This window comes from Dipodomys spectabilis, unplaced genomic scaffold (assembly GCF_019054845.1).
Source record: "Dipodomys spectabilis isolate Male_0828 unplaced genomic scaffold, ASM1905484v1 ptg000266l, whole genome shotgun sequence".
NCBI classification, from domain to species: Eukaryota; Metazoa; Chordata; class Mammalia; order Rodentia; family Heteromyidae; genus Dipodomys; species Dipodomys spectabilis.
In genome coordinates this window covers 2,785,324-2,803,109 of record NW_024870943.1, presented here as the reverse complement: position 1 = coordinate 2,803,109, position 17,786 = coordinate 2,785,324, and the positions used below count along the sequence as shown (strand labels likewise).

Genomic DNA, 17,786 nt, shown 5'->3' with positions numbered 1-17,786 from the left:
GAAAGTCCCTGAGACTCTTAACTCCAATTAAACACTGGAAGTGGAGGCCTAGCTCAAGTTGTAGAGAACTTGCATTGCTCAGAGACAGCACTCAGACCCTGAGTTCAAGCCCCAGGACTGGCACACACACACACACACACACACACACACACACACACACAAAAACACACAAACACAAACACACACACAATTGGTGAGTTTCATAATGCTATCTTCATATATGTAAAATTAATTTCTAATTTCTTCACCCCCAAGTACCCTTTCCTCTCCTTCTCTCCTGCCTTTTCCACACCCCTCTTCTCACAGTTCCTCTTTAAAATTTGTTTTTTTTTGTCGGTCATGGGGCTTGAACTCTGGGCCTAGGTGCTGTCCCTCAGCTCTTCAGCTCAAGGCTAGCGCTCTACCACTTGAGCCACAGCACCACTTCCGGCATTTTCTGCTTATGTGGTGCTGAGGAATTGAACCCAGGGGCCTCATGCATGCAAGGCAAGCACTCTACCACTAAGCTACCTTCCCAGCCCTCCTCTTTTTAACTTATGTCCCATTTATCATCATCATCATTTTTGTTCTAGGTTCTGCAAAAAAAAATTACATATTTTTATTTCTGGTGGACACTGAATTGTATATATTCCAGTAGGATGGTGTAACCTTTCAATACATACAATGTAGGTAGATCAGATCAGGAATAATTGCTGTATCCATCATTCATAATTTCTGTTAGGAACATTCAAAATCCTCGTTTAATTTTTTTCCCTATGATAACTGAAACTTTAACCCGCTGAGACCATGCATGCCCCCTTCCTTCAGTTCTTTCCTTGTGTTTTGTTTTTGAGACAGGGTCTCCTAACTTTATCTACCCAGGCTGGCCTGGAACTTGCGATAGTTCTGCCTCCGCCTCCAAATAGCTGGGATTACCAGATGAAAGGTCTTTTTATGTAGGGAATAAGGCTTCCTCAGCCTCCTTCCTGTCTTCATGTTGTTTATTTTTCGAAACTGCTATCCGCAAGATGCATTTGCATAACAAATTTCTATCCACACGTGTTACAAAGATGTTCTCCACTTTATTATGTATTTTTCAACACAATTTATGCGGTCTTCGAAGAGTCAACAGATCAAGATTTCGTATTTTGTGTTTTTGCGGGAGTGATACTCGAGTCAGTTCCAGTTTTTCAGGATTTTACCATATATTCTTTCCCTTCAGATACCGTTTTCGGGTTTCATTTGTTGCATTCACATTTTTAATCCTCTTGGAATGTATTTATGTTCTGGGTCAGTTTCTGGCTTTTTTCCCAGAAAACAACTATCAGGTGTTGCCTAGCAACGTCCACTTGGGCTGGGCTACGGCTTCTTTTAGAGGGGGGGGCGGGGAAGGGAAGAAAACAACTCGCACCGGCTTCCCAGCTGCCACTCTTACGCGTTGCCTAGTAACCGCGCTTCGGACCACGTGACTGGTCCTGCCCTCGTTCCCTGCCCCCGCCCCTCCCCCAGAGGCCAACCAGAAACTCGAGCTCTCTGTGAGGAAACAAGGGCCGTGGACGCGTTGCGTAGCAACCAGGCCTCCTGACCCCGCCCCCCGGACCCCGGGCAAACGGGCGCCCCGCTCAAAGATGGCAAGAGGCGCTGCTGTTCAGCGACCGGTAGTTGGCTCTTTAGGGTTCACGTAGTACTTCAGCCATCCCCCTGGGGCTCCGAGAACCCCGTCAGAGACGTCCACGCCGTGCGTGTGAACGGTGATGAAGTTAAAAAAAAAAAAGAAGGCCCGGGCGGCCCCGCACAAGCATGGCGGCGCGCATGCGCAGCGCAAGCCGCGGACCCGCAAGGGCGCACGCGCGAAAAAGGCGCACTTCCGCTCTTCGGCGGCGACCGTGGCGGCGGTGGCGACGGCGGGGGTGGCGCGGGGCATGGTCCCCGGGTCCGAGGGCCCGGCCCGCGCCGGGGGCCTGGTGGCCGACGTGGTGTTTGTGATTGAGGGCACCGCCAACCTGGGGCCCTACTTCGAGGGGCTCCGCAACCACTACCTGCTCCCCGCGATCGAGTGAGTGCGGCTCCCGCGCCCCAGCCCCGCCCCCACCGGCGCTCCCGGCCGCCAACCTGACCCCACCTTTACCTACCCCGGTCCCCGCAGGTACTTCAATGGTGGGCCCCCTGCCGAGACGGACTTCGGGGGAGACGTGAGTCTGGGCTCGCCTGGTCTGAGGGCGGAGGCTGGGGCCTGGACCACTAGGCCTGAGAGAGGAGGCTGGGCCTGGACCCCTGGGTCTAAGGGTGGAGGCTGGGACCTGGACCCCTGAGCCTGAGGGAAGACGCTGCGGTCTAGACTCCTGGGTTTGAGGGAGGAGACTGGGACCTAGACCCCAAGTCTGAAACAGGAGTCTGGGCCTGAATCCCTGGGTCTGAGAGAGAAAGCTTGTCCTGGAGCTATGGATCTGAGGGAGAAGGGCCGGGGCCTGGAGCCCAAAGTCTGAGGAAGGAGGACTGGGGGCTGGACTTGGTCTCCTGGGTCTGAGGGAGGAGGCTGGGGGCTGGCCCTCTGGGTCTGAGGGAAGAGTTTGGCCCTGGACTCCTGGGTCTGAAGGAGGACTCTGGGGTCTAGATTCCTGGGTTTGAGGGAGGAGGCTGGGGCCCTAGACCCCTAGTCTGAGAGGGGAGGTTGAGCTGAATCCCTGGATCTGAGAGAGGATGTTTGTCCTGGATCAATGAATCTGAGGGAGAAGGGCTGGGACCTGGAGCCCTAAGTTTGAGGAAGGAGGACTGGGGGCTGGACCTGGTCTCCTGGGTCTGAGGGAGGAGGCTTGGGCCTTGGACCCCTGAGTCTGAGGGCAGAGGCTCAGGCCTGGAGTCCTGAGGGGGAAGGAAGTGTGTGGGTCAGGGTTTCGGTGTGTGAGATAGCTGGGAGCCCTAGTTCCTTCTCGGATTCACTGGAGCTTTCCTCCCAGATTAAAAGTCTCTGTCTCCCATTTTCAGTATGGGGGAACCCAGTATAGCCTTGTGGTCTTCAACACGGTGGACTGTGCCCCGGAGTCCTACGTACAATGCCACGCCCCCACCAGCAGCGCCTATGAGTTTGTCACCTGGCTGGATGGCATTAGGTGAGCACTCCCCCCTGCTTGGAGAGGGTGGGAGGACTGTGGTGGCTTGGGCTGGAGCTCTCTCCTCTTGGGTAGCTGAAGCGACCACCAGGGTGATGTGTTTCTGTCCCTTTTGTCACTTGGGGGAGGATTCTGTGCTTGGCAGGATTCATCTTGTTCCTTGTACTGTGTGTGACCCTCTCCTCTGCCACCTCAGCCCTGTGTCCTTGGCCTTTCAAATGGGTGTGTTGAGGCCTGAATCCAGGGGCTGGGGCTGGGGCTGGGCTAGGAGATCCTGCTGTGTGGTTTGGGTCAGGTCTTCCTGCTTCACATTTTAGTTCTGGAGTCTTGTGTCTTGGGGTTGAATGACAGCTCCTTATTCCCCATAGACATTTCTTTTTTTTTTTTTCCTGTCCTCTTTGAATATTATCTTCAAGGAGTTGTAGGATGGAGTTGTTTCTGTCTGACTTATCTATTCATGTGTACAGTTTCAGCAGAACCTCTCTCCCCAGAGGGGAAAGGCTCCTGTGCCTGTGGCTCATTCTCCAAAGTGGCAATGGTGGTGTATTGTGCGTTACCGTTTTCATCTGTTGCTGTATAATGAGGTTCCCCGTAACAACTTAGTGGTTGAACACCACAAGGAGTTTTCAAGACAAGTTTTATAGCCCAGATTAGCCCAGGATTCACTATGCTCCGTAGGTTGGCCTTGAACTTGAGATCCTCCTCCCCACTCTCTTTTAATGCTGGGATTATAGGCATATACTACCCTGCCCAGCAATTTTTCTTTTTTTGGGGGGGGGGGGGTCTGGTCGTGGGCCTGGGCCTGGGCGCTGTCCCTCAGCTCTTCAGCTCAAGGCTAGAGCACTCTACCACTTGAGCCACAGACCACTTCCGGCTTTTTTCTTTTTGCTTATGTGGTGCTGAGGAATGGAACCCAGGGCTTCAGGCATGCAAGGCAAGCGCTCTACCACTGAGCCACCTTCCCAGCCCACAATTTTTTTTATTAGTGTGTATTATGCAGGGTTTCATTGTGATAGTTCCATAAGTGTACATATAGTTTTCCTTGGTCATATTCTATATTTTCTGTTTTGCTTTCTGGTCTCTCACCAATTCTTTTTTTTTTTAAACAAGTAATTGACCTGTGCACTGTTGGTGGGTCTGGAATTTGGGACTTACACTTAGCTAGATGGTTCAGTCGTGGCCTCTCTTAGGGTTGCAGTCACTCAAGAGTAGCACAGAAGAGCTGTTTCCAAGGAGCCCCACCTCTTCCGGCTGGCTGTGTGACCAGGCTGGCTTTCCCTAGAGGGAGTGAACTCCTACAAGAGAAGTGAGGAAGCTGCTAGGTGTGCGCACATGTGTGTGTGTGTGTGTGTGCGCACGCGCGCGTGCGTGCACACAGGATGCTGAGTGTGGACAGAGATACACTATCAGAAGCTGCCACTGCCCCAGGCCTTGGCATCTATCCCTAGTGCTTTTCTTTCTTTTCCTTTTTTTTTTTTTGTCAGTCGTGGGGTTTGAACTCTGGGCCTGGGTGCTGTCCCTCAGCTCTTCAGCTCAAGGCTAGTGCCGTACCACTTGAGCCACAGTATCATTTCCAATTTTCTGAGTGGTTTATTGAAGATAAGAGTCTCATGGACTTTCCTGCCTGGGCTGGCTTTTGAACCAAGATCCTTAGATCTCAGTCTCCTGTGTAGCTAAGATTATAGGCATGAGCCACCATGAGACTCTTTTTTTTTTTTTTTTTTTGTCGGTTGTGGGGCTTGAACTCTGGACCTGGGCGCTGTCCCTCAGCTCTTCAGCTCAAGGCGAGCGCTCTACCACTTGAGCTACAGCGCCACTTCCGGTTTTCTGGTGGTTTATTGGAGATAGGAGTCTCACGGTCTCTCCTGCCCGGGCTGGCTTTGAACCGAGATCCTCAGATCTCAGCCTCCTGAGTAGCTAGGATTACAGGCGTGAGCCACAAGCGCCCGGCACCAGGAGACTCTTATCTCCAATAAACCACTCAGAAAACCAGAAGTGGCACAGTGGCTCCTGTGGTAGCGTACTCACCTTCAGCTGAAGAGCTGAGGGACGGTGCCCAGGCCCAGAGTTCAAGCCCCACGACCAACCAAAAAAAATAAAATCATCTGTAGGAATTATTGAATGTTGGGGGGGGGAGGGTGGAGACAAGATTCACCCCAGTGGAGAACAACTTGGCTAGCTCATAAATAACTTACAAAATGAGGTCTCATGCATCTCAAGCCACTAGTCCCCATCGTACCTAAAGCAGGCCCCAGGAATACTTTGATGAATGAGTAAGTGAATGAATGAGTCTTTAGCATGTACTCCATCCTGATCACTCCCAGAAAACTCCATTACCTCATACATCTTCCTATGTGGGACTCCTTTCTTCATTCCTTCAAGCAGCTTGTTGCTCCCTCTTCTGTCCCATGATCCTCTGCTGGTCCCCTCACTGCCCTGTGAGTGTTGGGATCTCTGTCTTTCTCCTGTTGTTTGCCTCCTGTGGGGCGCAGTACCACAGGGAAGGAAGGTAATGGCAGACAGGCTGTGTTGGGAGAAGCAGCCCTTCCGTGGGAGAAATCTCTGGGAGATAAGCGGGCTGAGAAGGGAACACCTTGAGCTTCGTGTCTCTGGCCCTTAACTTGGAATGTGCTGTTCCCAGAGCCAAAGACAAACGCCCTGCAGATAAGCATGCTCAGGCATTCTTCTCACGGTTTGGATCTACTCATTTGTAACCATCTGCACTCAGTGTCCGTGACATTCCTGGGGCTGTAACAGCAAGTTTTGTTCATTCTTGGGGAAATCTTATCTCCGCGGGCATGTCTAGCATGTGGGGGGCAGGGAGGGCCTTCCTTGGGAAAGCTCATTCCCCCATGTCCCTTATCCTTTCTTCCAAGGCTAATGACCTCCACAGAGGAGTGGTGGAAGGCAGGCAGACCTGGGGTCCTCATTGCGTGATGGCAATTAAATTGGTCAGCAAAAGTTTCTAGCTCCCAAAAGATGAAAGGAATTGTCAGCAGGCTTCAGGCAGGCAGGGCTCAGCCCTGGGTGACTACCCCTGCATCCAGGATGGCTGCTGGTCTTGTTTATTCTCTTTGATCATTGCCTCTTTTTTTTTTATTGTAAAGATACTATACAGAGGGTTACAGTTACATGAGTGAGGTAATGAGTATACTTCCTATTGAACATTGTTACCCTCTCCATTGTTTTCCCCCTACCATCCCTTCCCTCCCTACCTTCCCTGAGGTTCTTTTTTTTTTTTTTAAATTGTGATTAAGTGATTACATAATTTCCCGAATTTCACAGTATTGTGGAATAATGATGCTCATTTAAAGTCACAAGTTCATTCTAACTTTCCTGGAGCAAATTGTCTATCACAGTCTATAACATATAACGTGATCATTGCCTCTTATGGCATCTGGCACTGAGGTCCCTGGGGCCTGGTAATGGAAGAGACAAAAAATGGGTGCTGGGGGCTCAGTGGTAGAGTGCTTGATTGTCATGCATCAGGCCTTGAGTTTGCACCAGCACTGGGGGGGAAGGGGCAGAGGGCCCTGAGTAGGTTAACAGAGACCCTGAGCACTTTCAGTGTAATTTCATCTTTGGGTTTCTTTGGGAATGTGATTCAGCACAAACTTTGTGGTATTCAGACCACATTTTGTTCTTCCTTTTTTTTTTTTTTTCCTTTAATTTTTTTTTTTTTTTGTGCCAGTTCTGGGGCTTGAACTCAGGGCCTGGGCACTGTCCCTGAGCTTCTATTTTATTTATTGACTTATTGATTTATTTTGCTCAAGGCTAGCACTTTACCACTTAAGCCACAGCGCCACTTCCGGCCTTTTCTGTTTATGTGGTACTGAGGAGTGGAACCCAGAACTTTATGCATGCTAGCAGGCATTCTACCATGAAGCCACATTCCCAGCCCTTCATTAAGTTTTTCTCATTTGATTTGATTGTGTCAGCTGGGATGTATCTTGGGTGACAGTGTTCAATGAGACAAAAGCAAGTTTTTTGGGTCTCATAAGGTTAGGGAGTTTCACGCTTTCTTTCTTTATGTAATCCAGGCTGGCCTGGAATTTTCCATCCTCCTGCCTTTGCCTCTTTAGTAGCTGGGATGACAAGGTATGGCTCTTCCATTTGAGCCACGCCCCCAGCCTTTAAGTTACCACTTATTTTTTTATTTTTTGAACCTTGGGGCTTTGAGCTCTTTCAGCACCTGACACTTCACCCTTTTAGCCATGCCTCCACTTCCAACCTTTCTTCTTTTCTTCTTTTTCCTGATTCTAAGCCTGAGCAGGAAAGTCTATGAGTCTCTTATCTCCAATTAAATCTGCAAAAAGCTGGAAGTGGAGCTGTGGCTTCAGTGATAGAGTGCCAGACTTGAGAGAAAAAAAGAAAAACAGGAAAGATGGAGCAGGAGGCGTGGAAGAGAGGAAGGAGCAAGGAGATGGACAGGACTGGGGTTCACAGGGCCCTGAGCTTGCTTCCAGGCTCCTTGCCCATCCATTCTCTGATTCCAGGCCTCGTAGGGGCCTGCTGGCCTCCAGGCCTGGCCCTCAGGTGCCATGGAAAGAGCAGGGAGCTCGTAGTTGGTGGCTAACTTTCGGGGCAGTCTGGGACAGGCTGTTTGGCAGGACATGGGGTTGGGATGGTGGCAGCTCCTATGTGTGGCCCCTGGATCTGATGAGCACTCGACCCCCTGCAGGTTCATGGGGGGGGGCGGGGAGAGCTGCAGCCTCATCGCGGAAGGCCTCAGCACCGCCCTGCAGCTGTTTGATGACTTCAAGAAGATGCGAGAGCAGATGTGAGTCCCTACTCGCCCGCTCCTTGCGCCCTGGTCTCCTTCCTCCTGCCCTTTCTCTTTCCTGCCCCGCCATGCATAGCCTGTCTATGAGAAGCTGGTGGGACTTCCTCCAGCCCCCCTTTAGCTGCTGATGTCCTGCAGCAAGTCACCAAACCTGGGCGCTTTGGTGCTGTCATTTGCGAAAGAAGGCTTTGCACACGGTTTTGTGTGGGTGGGCTGTGTGTACCTCCAAGCCCTTGGGGTGCCTGCTTTCACATCTTCCTCATCCCCCCACCTCAGTGGCCAGACACACCGAGTCTGTCTCTTGATCTGCAACTCACCCCCATATCTGCTGCCAGCTGTGGAGAGTACCACATACTCAGGGTGCACCACTGAGAGCCTCGTGCAGAAGATTGGGGAGGTAAGGGGCCCCAGTCTGAGGGAGCAGGTCTGTGGGATGAGCCCCTGGGTCTGAGGGAGGAGGACTACAGGATGGACCCCCTTTGTCCCAGAGCAGTCATAGATGGCTCAACATCTGATCCCTCCATGGTGTGGGTTCAAGTTACAGCTCTGGCTGTCCTTGGACCACTGCCTGATGGGAGTTGTAGTTTTAGGGCCCCTGCTGTCCAGTCTCTGGTGAGGTGGGAGGCAGAGGGGGACCTTGTCCTGACCCTTTGCCCCCTACCCCGCAGCGAGGGATCCACTTCTCCATTGTGTCTCCACGGAAGCTGCCTGCCCTCCGCCTTCTGTTTGAGAAGGCGGCGCCCCCCGCCCTGCTGGAGCCGCTGCAGCCCCCCGCGGACGTTAGCCAGGACCCCAGGCACATGGTGCTGGTGCGGGGGCTGGTGCTGCCTGGTGAGCCACGCATTCCAGCCAGAGCTACCATCTCCCCAGGCCTGCTGACCCGGTTTGGGGTTTTTTTCTCCCCTTGGGCTGGGGCTGTTGTATCTCCTGTGCCCTCGGACCTGATTTTGGCTTTTTTCCACTCTCCACCTCTAACCCCTTCTCCTGGGCCTCGGTTGTCCGTCATGCTCCAGTTGGGGGTAGCTCAGCCGCAGGCCCGCTCCAGCCAAAGCAGCCGGTTCCCCTGCCTCCTGCCCCATCCTCGGCTGCCACCCTCTCCACAGCCCCCCAGCAAGCTCTGCCCCCCGTCCCACCACAGTACCAGGTATGGAGGTGACTCGGGCCTGCAGGAGCCATGGTCTCCTGGGAGGACCTGGGTGAGCCCTGGGGTGGACATGGAAGGGGAAGCCGTCTCCAGTGGATGTTGGGAGGGAAGGAGGGTGGGTGGGTGGAGCAGTGGTGGCAGTGGTTGATGCGAGAGTCGTGGCCTCCTGAGCAGGGTGGGTGTCTTCAGTGTTGGGCCCACAGGCCCAGGGTGCATGGTTCTCACTGGCTCCCTCCATCCTCAGGTCCCTGGGAACCTGAGTGCCGCTCAGGTGGCTGCCCAGAATGCAGTGGAGGCTGCCAAGAACCAGAAGGCTGGGCTGGGCCCACGCTGTGAGTCCAGGGCTGAAGTTGCAGGTGGGTGGCGGGCGGCGGGGCTCTTCCCGCACCATGAGCTCACCTGTGCCCCGATCTCTCTTACAGTCTCGCCCATCAACCCTCTGCAGCAAGCTGCCTCAGGAGTGGGGCCCCCCTTCAGCCAGGCCCCAGCCTCCACACTGCCACAAGGGCCCCCTGGTGCCCCCAAGCCGCCTCCTTCATCCCAGCCCAGCTTGGTGTCTACTGTAGCGCCTGGCCCAGGCCTGGCCCCTCCTGCCCAGTCTGGGGCCGCGTCTATGGTATGTTCTGGCATGTCCTCCACCGCTTCCCCTGGCTAAGGACTTCCTAATTAGCTTCCCCGGGTCCAGGATCTTGGAGCCCGTGGTGCACATGCTGTGTGGCTTTGGGGTGGGAGAGTCTGGGGCAGAATCTCGCTGTGACAGAGCTAGGCAGAGCTCTGGGACCTTGGAACTGGGAGTTCCAGCTACACGGACTTCACCGTCCTTGTGTTTGGGGTGGCGGGGGCCTTGTGAGAGGCAAGGAGGAGTGGGCTCTGTTCTGTCCTTGTAGTACGGCCTCACCTCCTCTTCCTCCTCTTCCTCAGGCTGGCTCCGTGGCCCCCGGCGGGGTGAGCGGCCCTTCTCCTGCCCAGATGGGGGCCCCAGCTCTCGGTGGGCAGCAGTCTGTCCCCAACAAGCTCCTGGCATGGAGTGGGGTTCTAGAGTGGCAAGAGGTGAGTGGACAGGCAGGGGCCTCCTGAGGTACAGGACTTGTGGTCCAGAGATGAGTCCCAAGAGTCCACGGGTTTGCAGCCCAGGTTAAGAGTTGTGTTGAGCCGGCGCTGGTGGCACACGCCTGTAATCCTAGCTACTCAGGAGACTGAGATCTGAGGATCGCGGTTCAAAGCCAGCCCGGGCAGGAGAGACCGTGAGACTCCTGTCTCCAATAAACCACCAGAAAACCGGAAGTGGTGCTGTAGCTCAAGTGGTAGAGTGCTCGCCTTGAGCTGAAGAGCTGAGGGACAGCGCCCAGGCCCAGAGTTCAAGCCCCACGACCGACCAAAAAAAAAAAAAAAGAGTTGTGTTGAGGGGGCTGGGAAGGTGGCTCAGTGGTAGAGCGCTTGCCTTGCACGCATGAGGCCCTGTGTTCAATTCCTCAGCACCAAATAAGCAGGGGAAAAAAAAGCCGGAAGTGGCGCTGTGGCTTAAGTGGTAGAGTACTCGCCTTGAGCCGAAGAGCTGAGGGACAGTGCCCAGGCCCAGACCCAACAAAAAAAAAAAAGTTGTATTGGGTCGAGCACTTGGTGGCTTCTGCCTATAATCCAAGCGCCCATGTCAGTTAGGGTATGGTGAAGACCCCAGAACTCTGGCCCTGGCGTCTAGTGGGCTATAGGACTTAGGACTAGGTGAGCCCCCAAGTTTGGGGACTTTTGAGACTAGATGAACGTGGATTGGTGGAGGAGGAACCAAGACTTCAAGTTGGGGTGTCCTGAGCTTTGGGGCCACCAGGGTGGGGGTTAGGAGGGACCAGGGGAGCCCTCCTCCCTGAGATGTATTTTTCCCCCTCAGAAACCTAAGCCAGCCTCGGTGGATGCCAGCACCAAGCTGACCCGGTCACTGCCCTGTCAGGTCTATGTGAACCATGGAGAGAACCTGTAGGTGGTGGCCTGGATGTGTGTGGTAGGGGAGGGGGAGGCTGGGGTCCCACCCTGCTGACCCCGTCCTGCTCCCCTCCCCCAGGAAGACGGAGCAGTGGCCGCAGAAGCTGATCATGCAGCTCATCCCCCAGCAGCTGCTGGTGAGCGCCTCACCCTGCCCTTCCTTCCCACCTTCTTCCCTCATTTCCCCCCTTCCTTTCCCCCCCTTTCTCTTCTCCCCCACCTGCTCCCCCTGTCCCTCCTGCCCCGGCTCCTCTCCTCACAGCTGCCTGTGTCTGCAGACTACCCTGGGCCCTCTGTTCCGGAATTCGAGGATGGTGCAGTTCCACTTCAACAAGGACCAGGAGTCCCTCAAGGGCCTCTACCGCATCATGGGCAATGGCTTTGTGAGTGTGGGGTGACCTGGGCACCCGCTCTTCTGTCCGCCCTTCTGAGCTCCTGGGAGTTTGGCTCAACTTGTGTCCATGGGGCATGGGGGGGGGGTGCCCTCAGTGGTAGCTGGGCCGAGTGACCATTTGCCTGCCCCATCAATGAGAACCGTGTCCCCTGTGTGTGTGTGGCTGGGGTCCAAGCCAGGCACCAGAGCAGATGTTGATTTTTGACGTAAATAGGAGCCTGGAAGTGGAGGTGCAGGCCTAGTTTCACATTGGGGACTTGGGATCCAGTGTTGGGGTTTTCTGGGGCTCTTCCTCAGGGCTCCCTGTGCTCTGTCCACTTGGACGAGACTGGACATGGGGAGGCCAGTGCAGCGCCCTGGGCCTGGGCCTGCTGTGGGCTGAATGCCGCCATGGCCCAGGCACCTGCCTGCCAGGTCCCAATCCCAGCTGCCCCCGGCTGCCGGGCAACATGGCCTCTCCTGTCTCCCCTATCCCCTGAGCTGCACCCCTACCCCCAGGCTGATCCTGCCCCATACCTGCCAGAACTCCAGCTCCTCCCAAACCACTCCCAAGTCCCCAGAGCAGCTGTCAATCATGAGGGCTCTCTGCTCAGCCACTTCTGAGCTTCTGAAACCTAGAACCAGGAGGTAGAGAGGGCTGTGGGCTACCTCCAGGAGTGGAGAGGGATCTAGAGCCTCTGTCTGCAGGCGGGCTGCGTTCACTTCCCCCACACGGCCCCGTGCGAGGTGCGCGTGCTCATGCTGCTGTACTCGTCCAAGAAGAAGATCTTCATGGGCCTCATCCCCTACGACCAGAGCGGCTTCGTCAACGGCATCCGTCAGGTCATCACCAACCACAAGCAAGTCCAGCAGCAGAAGCTGGAGCAGCAGCGAGGGGTGAGCCATGACCCCAGCTCAGTCGGGTTCCCCTGGCCTTCTCCATCTCCAGTCTCTCAAGTCATGGCCCCCCAAGTTCTACACAGCCTCTTTTTTTTTTGGGGGGGGGGTGTCGTTCGTGGGGCTTGAACTCTGGGCGGGCACTGTCCCTGAGCTCTTCAGCTCACAGCTAGCACTCGACCACTTGAGCCACAGCGCCACATCTGGCTTTCTGTTTATGTGGTGCTGAGGAATTGAACCCAGGGCCTCATGCATTCTAGGCAAGCACTCTACCACTGAGCCACCTTCCCAGCTCCCACCCTATTTCCTGGAGGCCGTTCTCCTCAGTGCCTGGCAGTGTGTTTCCCCCTCCCAAGCCTGCCTGGCCCCCAAGAAAATGTTTCAGCCCCCCCCCGCCCCCTGTGTGCCCCAATCCTCATGGCTCCCGTTGACCTGCACCTCTTCTCCCCTTTGCAGATGGGGGCACAGCAGGCGCCTCCAGGCCTGGGCCCTATTCTAGAGGACCAAGCAAGGCCCCCACAGAATCTGGTGAGGACACAGCTGGGGGAAAGTCAGGGATTGCATATCACCTGTTCTCACTTATTCTGAGATCAAGAAGTCTGGGGCTCTGCCCTTCTCCCTCACCCCCATCTCTCTCTGCCAGCTCCAGCTCCGTGCACCGCAGCCCCAGCCTCAGGCCACTGTGGGGGCCTCTGGGGCCGCAGGGCAACCCCAGCCTCAAAGTACCACCCAGGCTCCTCCAGGTGCACCCCAGGTTCCCCCCGGAGCCGCCCCTGGCCCACCCCCTCCAGGACCCACCCTTCGGCCTCAGAATCCTGGAGCCAACCCTCAACTACGGAGCCTCCTCCTCAATCCCCCACCGGTGAGATTTGGGGTGGGGTGGCGGCAGCTGTGGCCCCTGGCCCGTGTGGTGGAGGGAGGCTGGCTCTGGCCGGCGGGGTGAGGTCCAGGCAGACCCCGCTGCTGTCCTCCGCACCCCCAGACCCCTCCCAGCTGCCTCCATGCCAGAGGCAGCATGGGGAGCCACATGGGTTCCAGCGGCCTCTGAGCCTCCCTCTTGTTCCCCTAGCCCCAGTCTGGGGTGCCCCTGCCCCAGGCCTCCCTCCACCACCTGCAGCCACCAGGGGCGCCCGCACTGCTGCCCCCACCACACCAGAGCCTGGGGCAGCCCCAGCTGGGGCCCCCTCTCCTGCACCCGCCGCCCGCCCAGTCCTGGCCTGCGCAGCTGCCCCCCCGTGCGCCACTTCCAGGTAAGGGGCTGCAGAGGAGGGCAGGGGTGTGGACAGTGTCCCGTCCGAGGCCCTTCGAGGGTTTTGAGGGCCATGGGAAGGCCAGCCTGTGGGCACAAAAAGTCTCTCCATGATCCTCGCCCATGGGCGTTGGAAACGGTCTTAGGGTCAGAGAGGCTCATGGGAAACTGCCAGCACGTGGGTCAGAAGGTGCCGCCATTGGGTTCGCAAAGCTACGTGGGAAAAAGGAGTGCCTGGGCTCCAGAGGAGGAGGGAGGACACAGGCCCAGGGCCTTCTGGGAGATGCAGTCCCTTCCCCTGCCCCCCAGGTCAGATGCTGCTGAGCGGGGGTCCCCGGGGCCCGGTCCCCCAGCCGGGCCTGCAGCCCAGCGTCATGGAGGACGACATCCTCATGGATCTCATCTGAACCCCAACACCCAATAAAGTTCCTTTGAACACACACCCCGGCTCCCGTCACTGACGTCCCCCAGTTGTGGGCAGGAGACCCAGGGCTACGTCCTGTTGCCTCAGCTGGCAGTGTTGCCAGCCAGGCAGGAAGCACCCAGGGTCCCGTGTGGCATGGGCCTGGCAGGGAGCCCCGAAGAGCATCTGACCCACCGGGGCTCCCGGCACCTGCAAAGAGCAGCAGCAGTCAGGAGGGCAGGCCCCGGGGCACGGCTCCACGGGCGGGGCTGGGCTCAGAGCCCAGTGTGGGCAGTTAGGTGTATCCTGGGGGCTCAGGGTAGGCGGCACGCCGGGGACAGGCGTGGCTGGCTCTGGTGTCAGGGTGACCCCTCGGCTATGCAGGAGGCCGAGAGGGGTGTGCTGAGTGCCAGCAGCCCCCCCGGAGGGCCTGAGTGGCACAGGTTTGAGGTGGTAGGTCAGTGGTGCCCGAGGGGCAGCGTGTGATGGTGGAAACAGGTGTGGACAGGGCAGGCATTGGTGTGCACGAGGTGGATGGACGGTGGCCAGCGCTGAGGCGGGGAGCTGGCTCAGGCCAGGCGAGGCGAGGCTTCGGAAAGCCCTCCTAGGAGAGGCCGGGGCAGCAGGGCGCAGGGGTGTCCTGCAGGCAGAGTGGCTATCTTGTCAGACTGTAGGGTAGTGTTGGTCAGCGTGGTCCGCGTGTGGACCGCACTTGGCTCGCTGGCTGGCAATGCGGGTTCCTGGCCCATCCCAGGGGAGGCTGCGTCTCGTGACTATGGGCCGTGGCCGCGCTGCAGCCAGGTTTTGTTTGGCCTTCCCTGGGTGAGCAGATGTGGCACTTTTTTTCTGATGAGTTAGTTGTGCAAAACGGATGATACACACACACACACACACACACACACGGCTGCTCTTAACCAATCAGAAGACCTGGCACCCCTGGGCCCACCCTTCCACCTGGCAGCAGCGGGCTAAGCACGCCCCTTTGCTTCGCCACAGTCCCCAGCACTCCCTCCCGCGCCCCGCGGGGAGGGCGCTCGGCGTCTCGGGGCTGGCACTGTGTTGTTGTGTGGGAGCGATCAGAGAAAAGTGAACTCTTTCTTATACCCATGTCTCTCAAAAGTGGCCAAACGAAAGAGAGAAGGAGAGGGCCGCGTGTTTCGAGAAAGATGGGAGCGAGACTATTTCTTTGTGGAAGTGAAGAACATGCCTACGTGTTTAATATGCAAAAAAATCGTGTCTGTGTTGAAAGAGTACAACCTGAAGCGCCACTATGAGTCCCAGCACAGTAAGAGCTACAGCCAGTACACGGAGCAGACGCGCGCCGCCATCCTCAGCGAGCTCAAGAAGGGGCTCAAGTGTCAGTAGGAGCGGAAGGAGTGATGGGAAGAGAACCCCACCCCACCCCCAACCCCGGGCACGAGCACCCGAGTGTGGAGAGGAGTTGGAATGCACGACTGTGAGGCGTGTTGAGTGCCACGGGCATTTGCACGGCGCCACGAGTTCACGGGTGCCTGGCTGAGTCCTCCGCACGTGGCCTCCTCTCCCCGCCGCTCCTAAACTCTGTCCAACCACTTAGCTTTATTTATTGGTGGTGGTGAGAATCTTGAGGTGACCGAAGATGTGTTCCCCTGGCAGGGGGGGGCGCCAAGGCAGGCCCTCTGCTGGAAGATAGCCCCCCCCCCCCCTTAGTCATGTCTTGAGACAAGCCGGTGTCCCTGTGCGCCTCAGGGGTTCGTAAGCACAACCGCAGGCAGCGGTGGCAACGCCAGGATCTGTCACCCTGCGGCATCTGCTCAGGACCGAGGTCCGGCCCCCCCCATCCTTCCCCCTTCCCCCGCCCTCCCCAGGAATCCAGTAGCACACGTCATGGAGACCTTTGCCACAAAGCTCTGAGCTCCAGCCACGGGCCAGGGGAGCCTTGCTTGTGACAGAAATCCCAGCGGTTGAACTTGGGGCCATTTCAGATCACGCAAAAGCTGCACCCCCTCTGCACCCCGGCTGCCTCTGCGGGGCTCTGCGCAAGCCACTCCTTGAACATGGCCATGTCGGCCCCAACCCCGCCAGCGCCAGGAGCCGTTGACACAATGGGGCTCTTCCTTCGCTGTAGTTGCTTTCTGACTGTGAAAGGCTACTGTCTACCACATTTGTGGGCCCCACACCAGCCCCCCCCCTCCCCCCACCAAGAGGCTCCCCGGACCACCCACCCCTCCTTTCTTGAAATGAGCCAATGCTGGCCCTTTGCTGTTGTCGGCCCGTGGCCTACTGTGTGAGCCCAGACCGCAAATCAGGGCGGGCGGGCGCTGGTTCTTAAACACTGTTCTTTTGGAAGACTGTGAGATTTTTTTTCAGCTCTGTCCACGTTTGGGGGTACCCACGCGGGTCCAGCAGCTGTTTTCCGTTACAACTCTGACTCAAAAATAATGGCTCCAGTGGAAGGACTCGAGGCTGGTTGAGCACCCCTGCCGGCCCGGCCTCGCCCGGCCCTCCAGCCGCAGCTCACAGGAGCAAGAGAATTATGAGAGAGCAAAATTTTAATAATTAAAATAGTTCTATTTTTCAATTTGTATTTTTTCAATTTTGAATCTAAAGCATAAGACGACAGTATCATACATGTTTGTATTCTGTTCCGTGCCTTCACCATAGTTGAGTAAAGATCCAATTTGATCTTCTTTGTGGCCCTGGACTTTTCTTATACCTGACTAGTTCACTCATTTGTGTGAGCCGCCTGGCCCCTTGGAGACACGAGTTTCTGATCCCTGCCCTGGAGCTTTTGGACCAAGTCTAGGGCTGGGAGGAGGCTGGCCATCCACCTTTACAGCAAGCACTCCAGAAGATTCTCAGGCATGTGAAGATAGGGTAGGGGGCTTGTGGCAGCAGAAGGTGCCAGGCCAGCCATGTAGCAGGGCTTTTGAAAACTCAGATGACTCCAGGGGCTTGGGCAGGTGATGAAATGTGTGACGAGGACGGGTGTAAGCCAGTAGGGAATGACGGGGACTGTGGCGAATGTGGAGTGCTTGCCTCGCCTAATGGCCTGCAAATTAAAAAACGTTGTGAAGATCAAACAAAATCTGCCATCCAGCTGCCATTCTTTTGTGATCTCTGGAAGAAGATTCCAGAGCAAAGAGGGTACCCTCAGGAAGACCCACAGTGTGAGGGGTGGGCAGGGAGCCAGGCAAGAGTGGTGCCATGGAAGTGGTGGTTTTGGTTTTTGGTTTTGTTTCTTGTTTTGGTTTTTGAGGAAGGAGTAGTCTCTTGACAGAGGCCGCTGAAGGGGAAGAAGAGCAAAGGCTGGAGGTTTTCTGCACGCGCTTCACTGGGTGAATGTGCCAGGCAGGAAATCGTCCTTGGGCTCCAAAACAGACTGTCAGAAAGATAAGACGTGTTGCCAGCCACGTTTGATCATCGATGGCCAGCCAGGGTCCTTTTGATCATCACATCCAGTTAGGTGAGACATGGGCACTGTTGTGACCTGATCAGGCTATACATGCAGAGACAGAGAGGACAAGTGGAGCACCCCCAGCACAGGTGAGCCCCGGCCGGCCTGAAAGCCAGCCAGCACTGACAGAGCCAACCTCCAGAGAAAGCTTTCCTCCCAAACACCAGAAGATAAAAGTCACCCCAGTGTGTAAAGATTAGCTTGCCCCCGGAAGGGAGAAGGGAGTGGGTAGTTGGAAACAGTCTGATCCTTTTGTTTTTGGCAAGTACTGCTACTACTGGGGCCAGGCTGGAATGCATGGTGTGTTTGTGTGTGTGTGTACTGGGCACTGTCCCCTGGCTTTTTCTGCTCAAGGCTGGCACTCTACTACACTTCCACTTCTGGCTTTTTGCTGGCCACGATCCTCAGCCTCATGAATAGCTAGGATTACAGTGA

General features: G+C 56.1%; 2 protein-coding genes across 3 annotated transcripts in view; one reads left to right on the top strand and one right to left on the bottom strand.

The window, feature by feature from the left end:
* Positions 1-1,842: 1,842 nt before the first annotated feature.
* Positions 1,843-16,583, top strand: Med25 (mediator complex subunit 25). Of its 2 annotated transcripts, none has more exons than XM_042700239.1 (18): positions 1,843-2,035; positions 2,126-2,171; positions 2,965-3,089; positions 7,771-7,869; positions 8,149-8,269; positions 8,541-8,703; positions 8,886-9,016; positions 9,261-9,348; positions 9,439-9,632; positions 9,938-10,066; positions 10,902-10,987; positions 11,073-11,130; positions 11,272-11,376; positions 12,075-12,263; positions 12,720-12,791; positions 12,907-13,125; positions 13,333-13,513; positions 13,822-13,954. In XM_042700239.1, exons 1-18 carry the CDS (start codon positions 1,902-1,904, stop codon positions 13,917-13,919), a joined length of 2,238 nt encoding a protein of 745 aa, XP_042556173.1. In that variant the 5' UTR covers positions 1,843-1,901; the 3' UTR covers positions 13,920-13,954. The 2 variants fall into 2 exon arrangements, with proteins under 2 accessions (XP_042556173.1, XP_042556172.1); XM_042700238.1 differs by lacking the exon at positions 13,822-13,954 and adding an exon at positions 15,036-16,583 and having other exon boundaries at positions 1,860-2,035.
* Akt1s1 (AKT1 substrate 1) overlaps positions 14,250-17,786 on the bottom strand; it is a 32,357-nt gene continuing 28,820 nt past the window's right edge. Inside the window, exon 6 of the mRNA XM_042700250.1 lies at positions 14,250-14,266. The gene's annotated coding sequence lies outside the window, so the exon portion shown is untranslated. The remainder of the gene's footprint in view (positions 14,267-17,786) is intronic.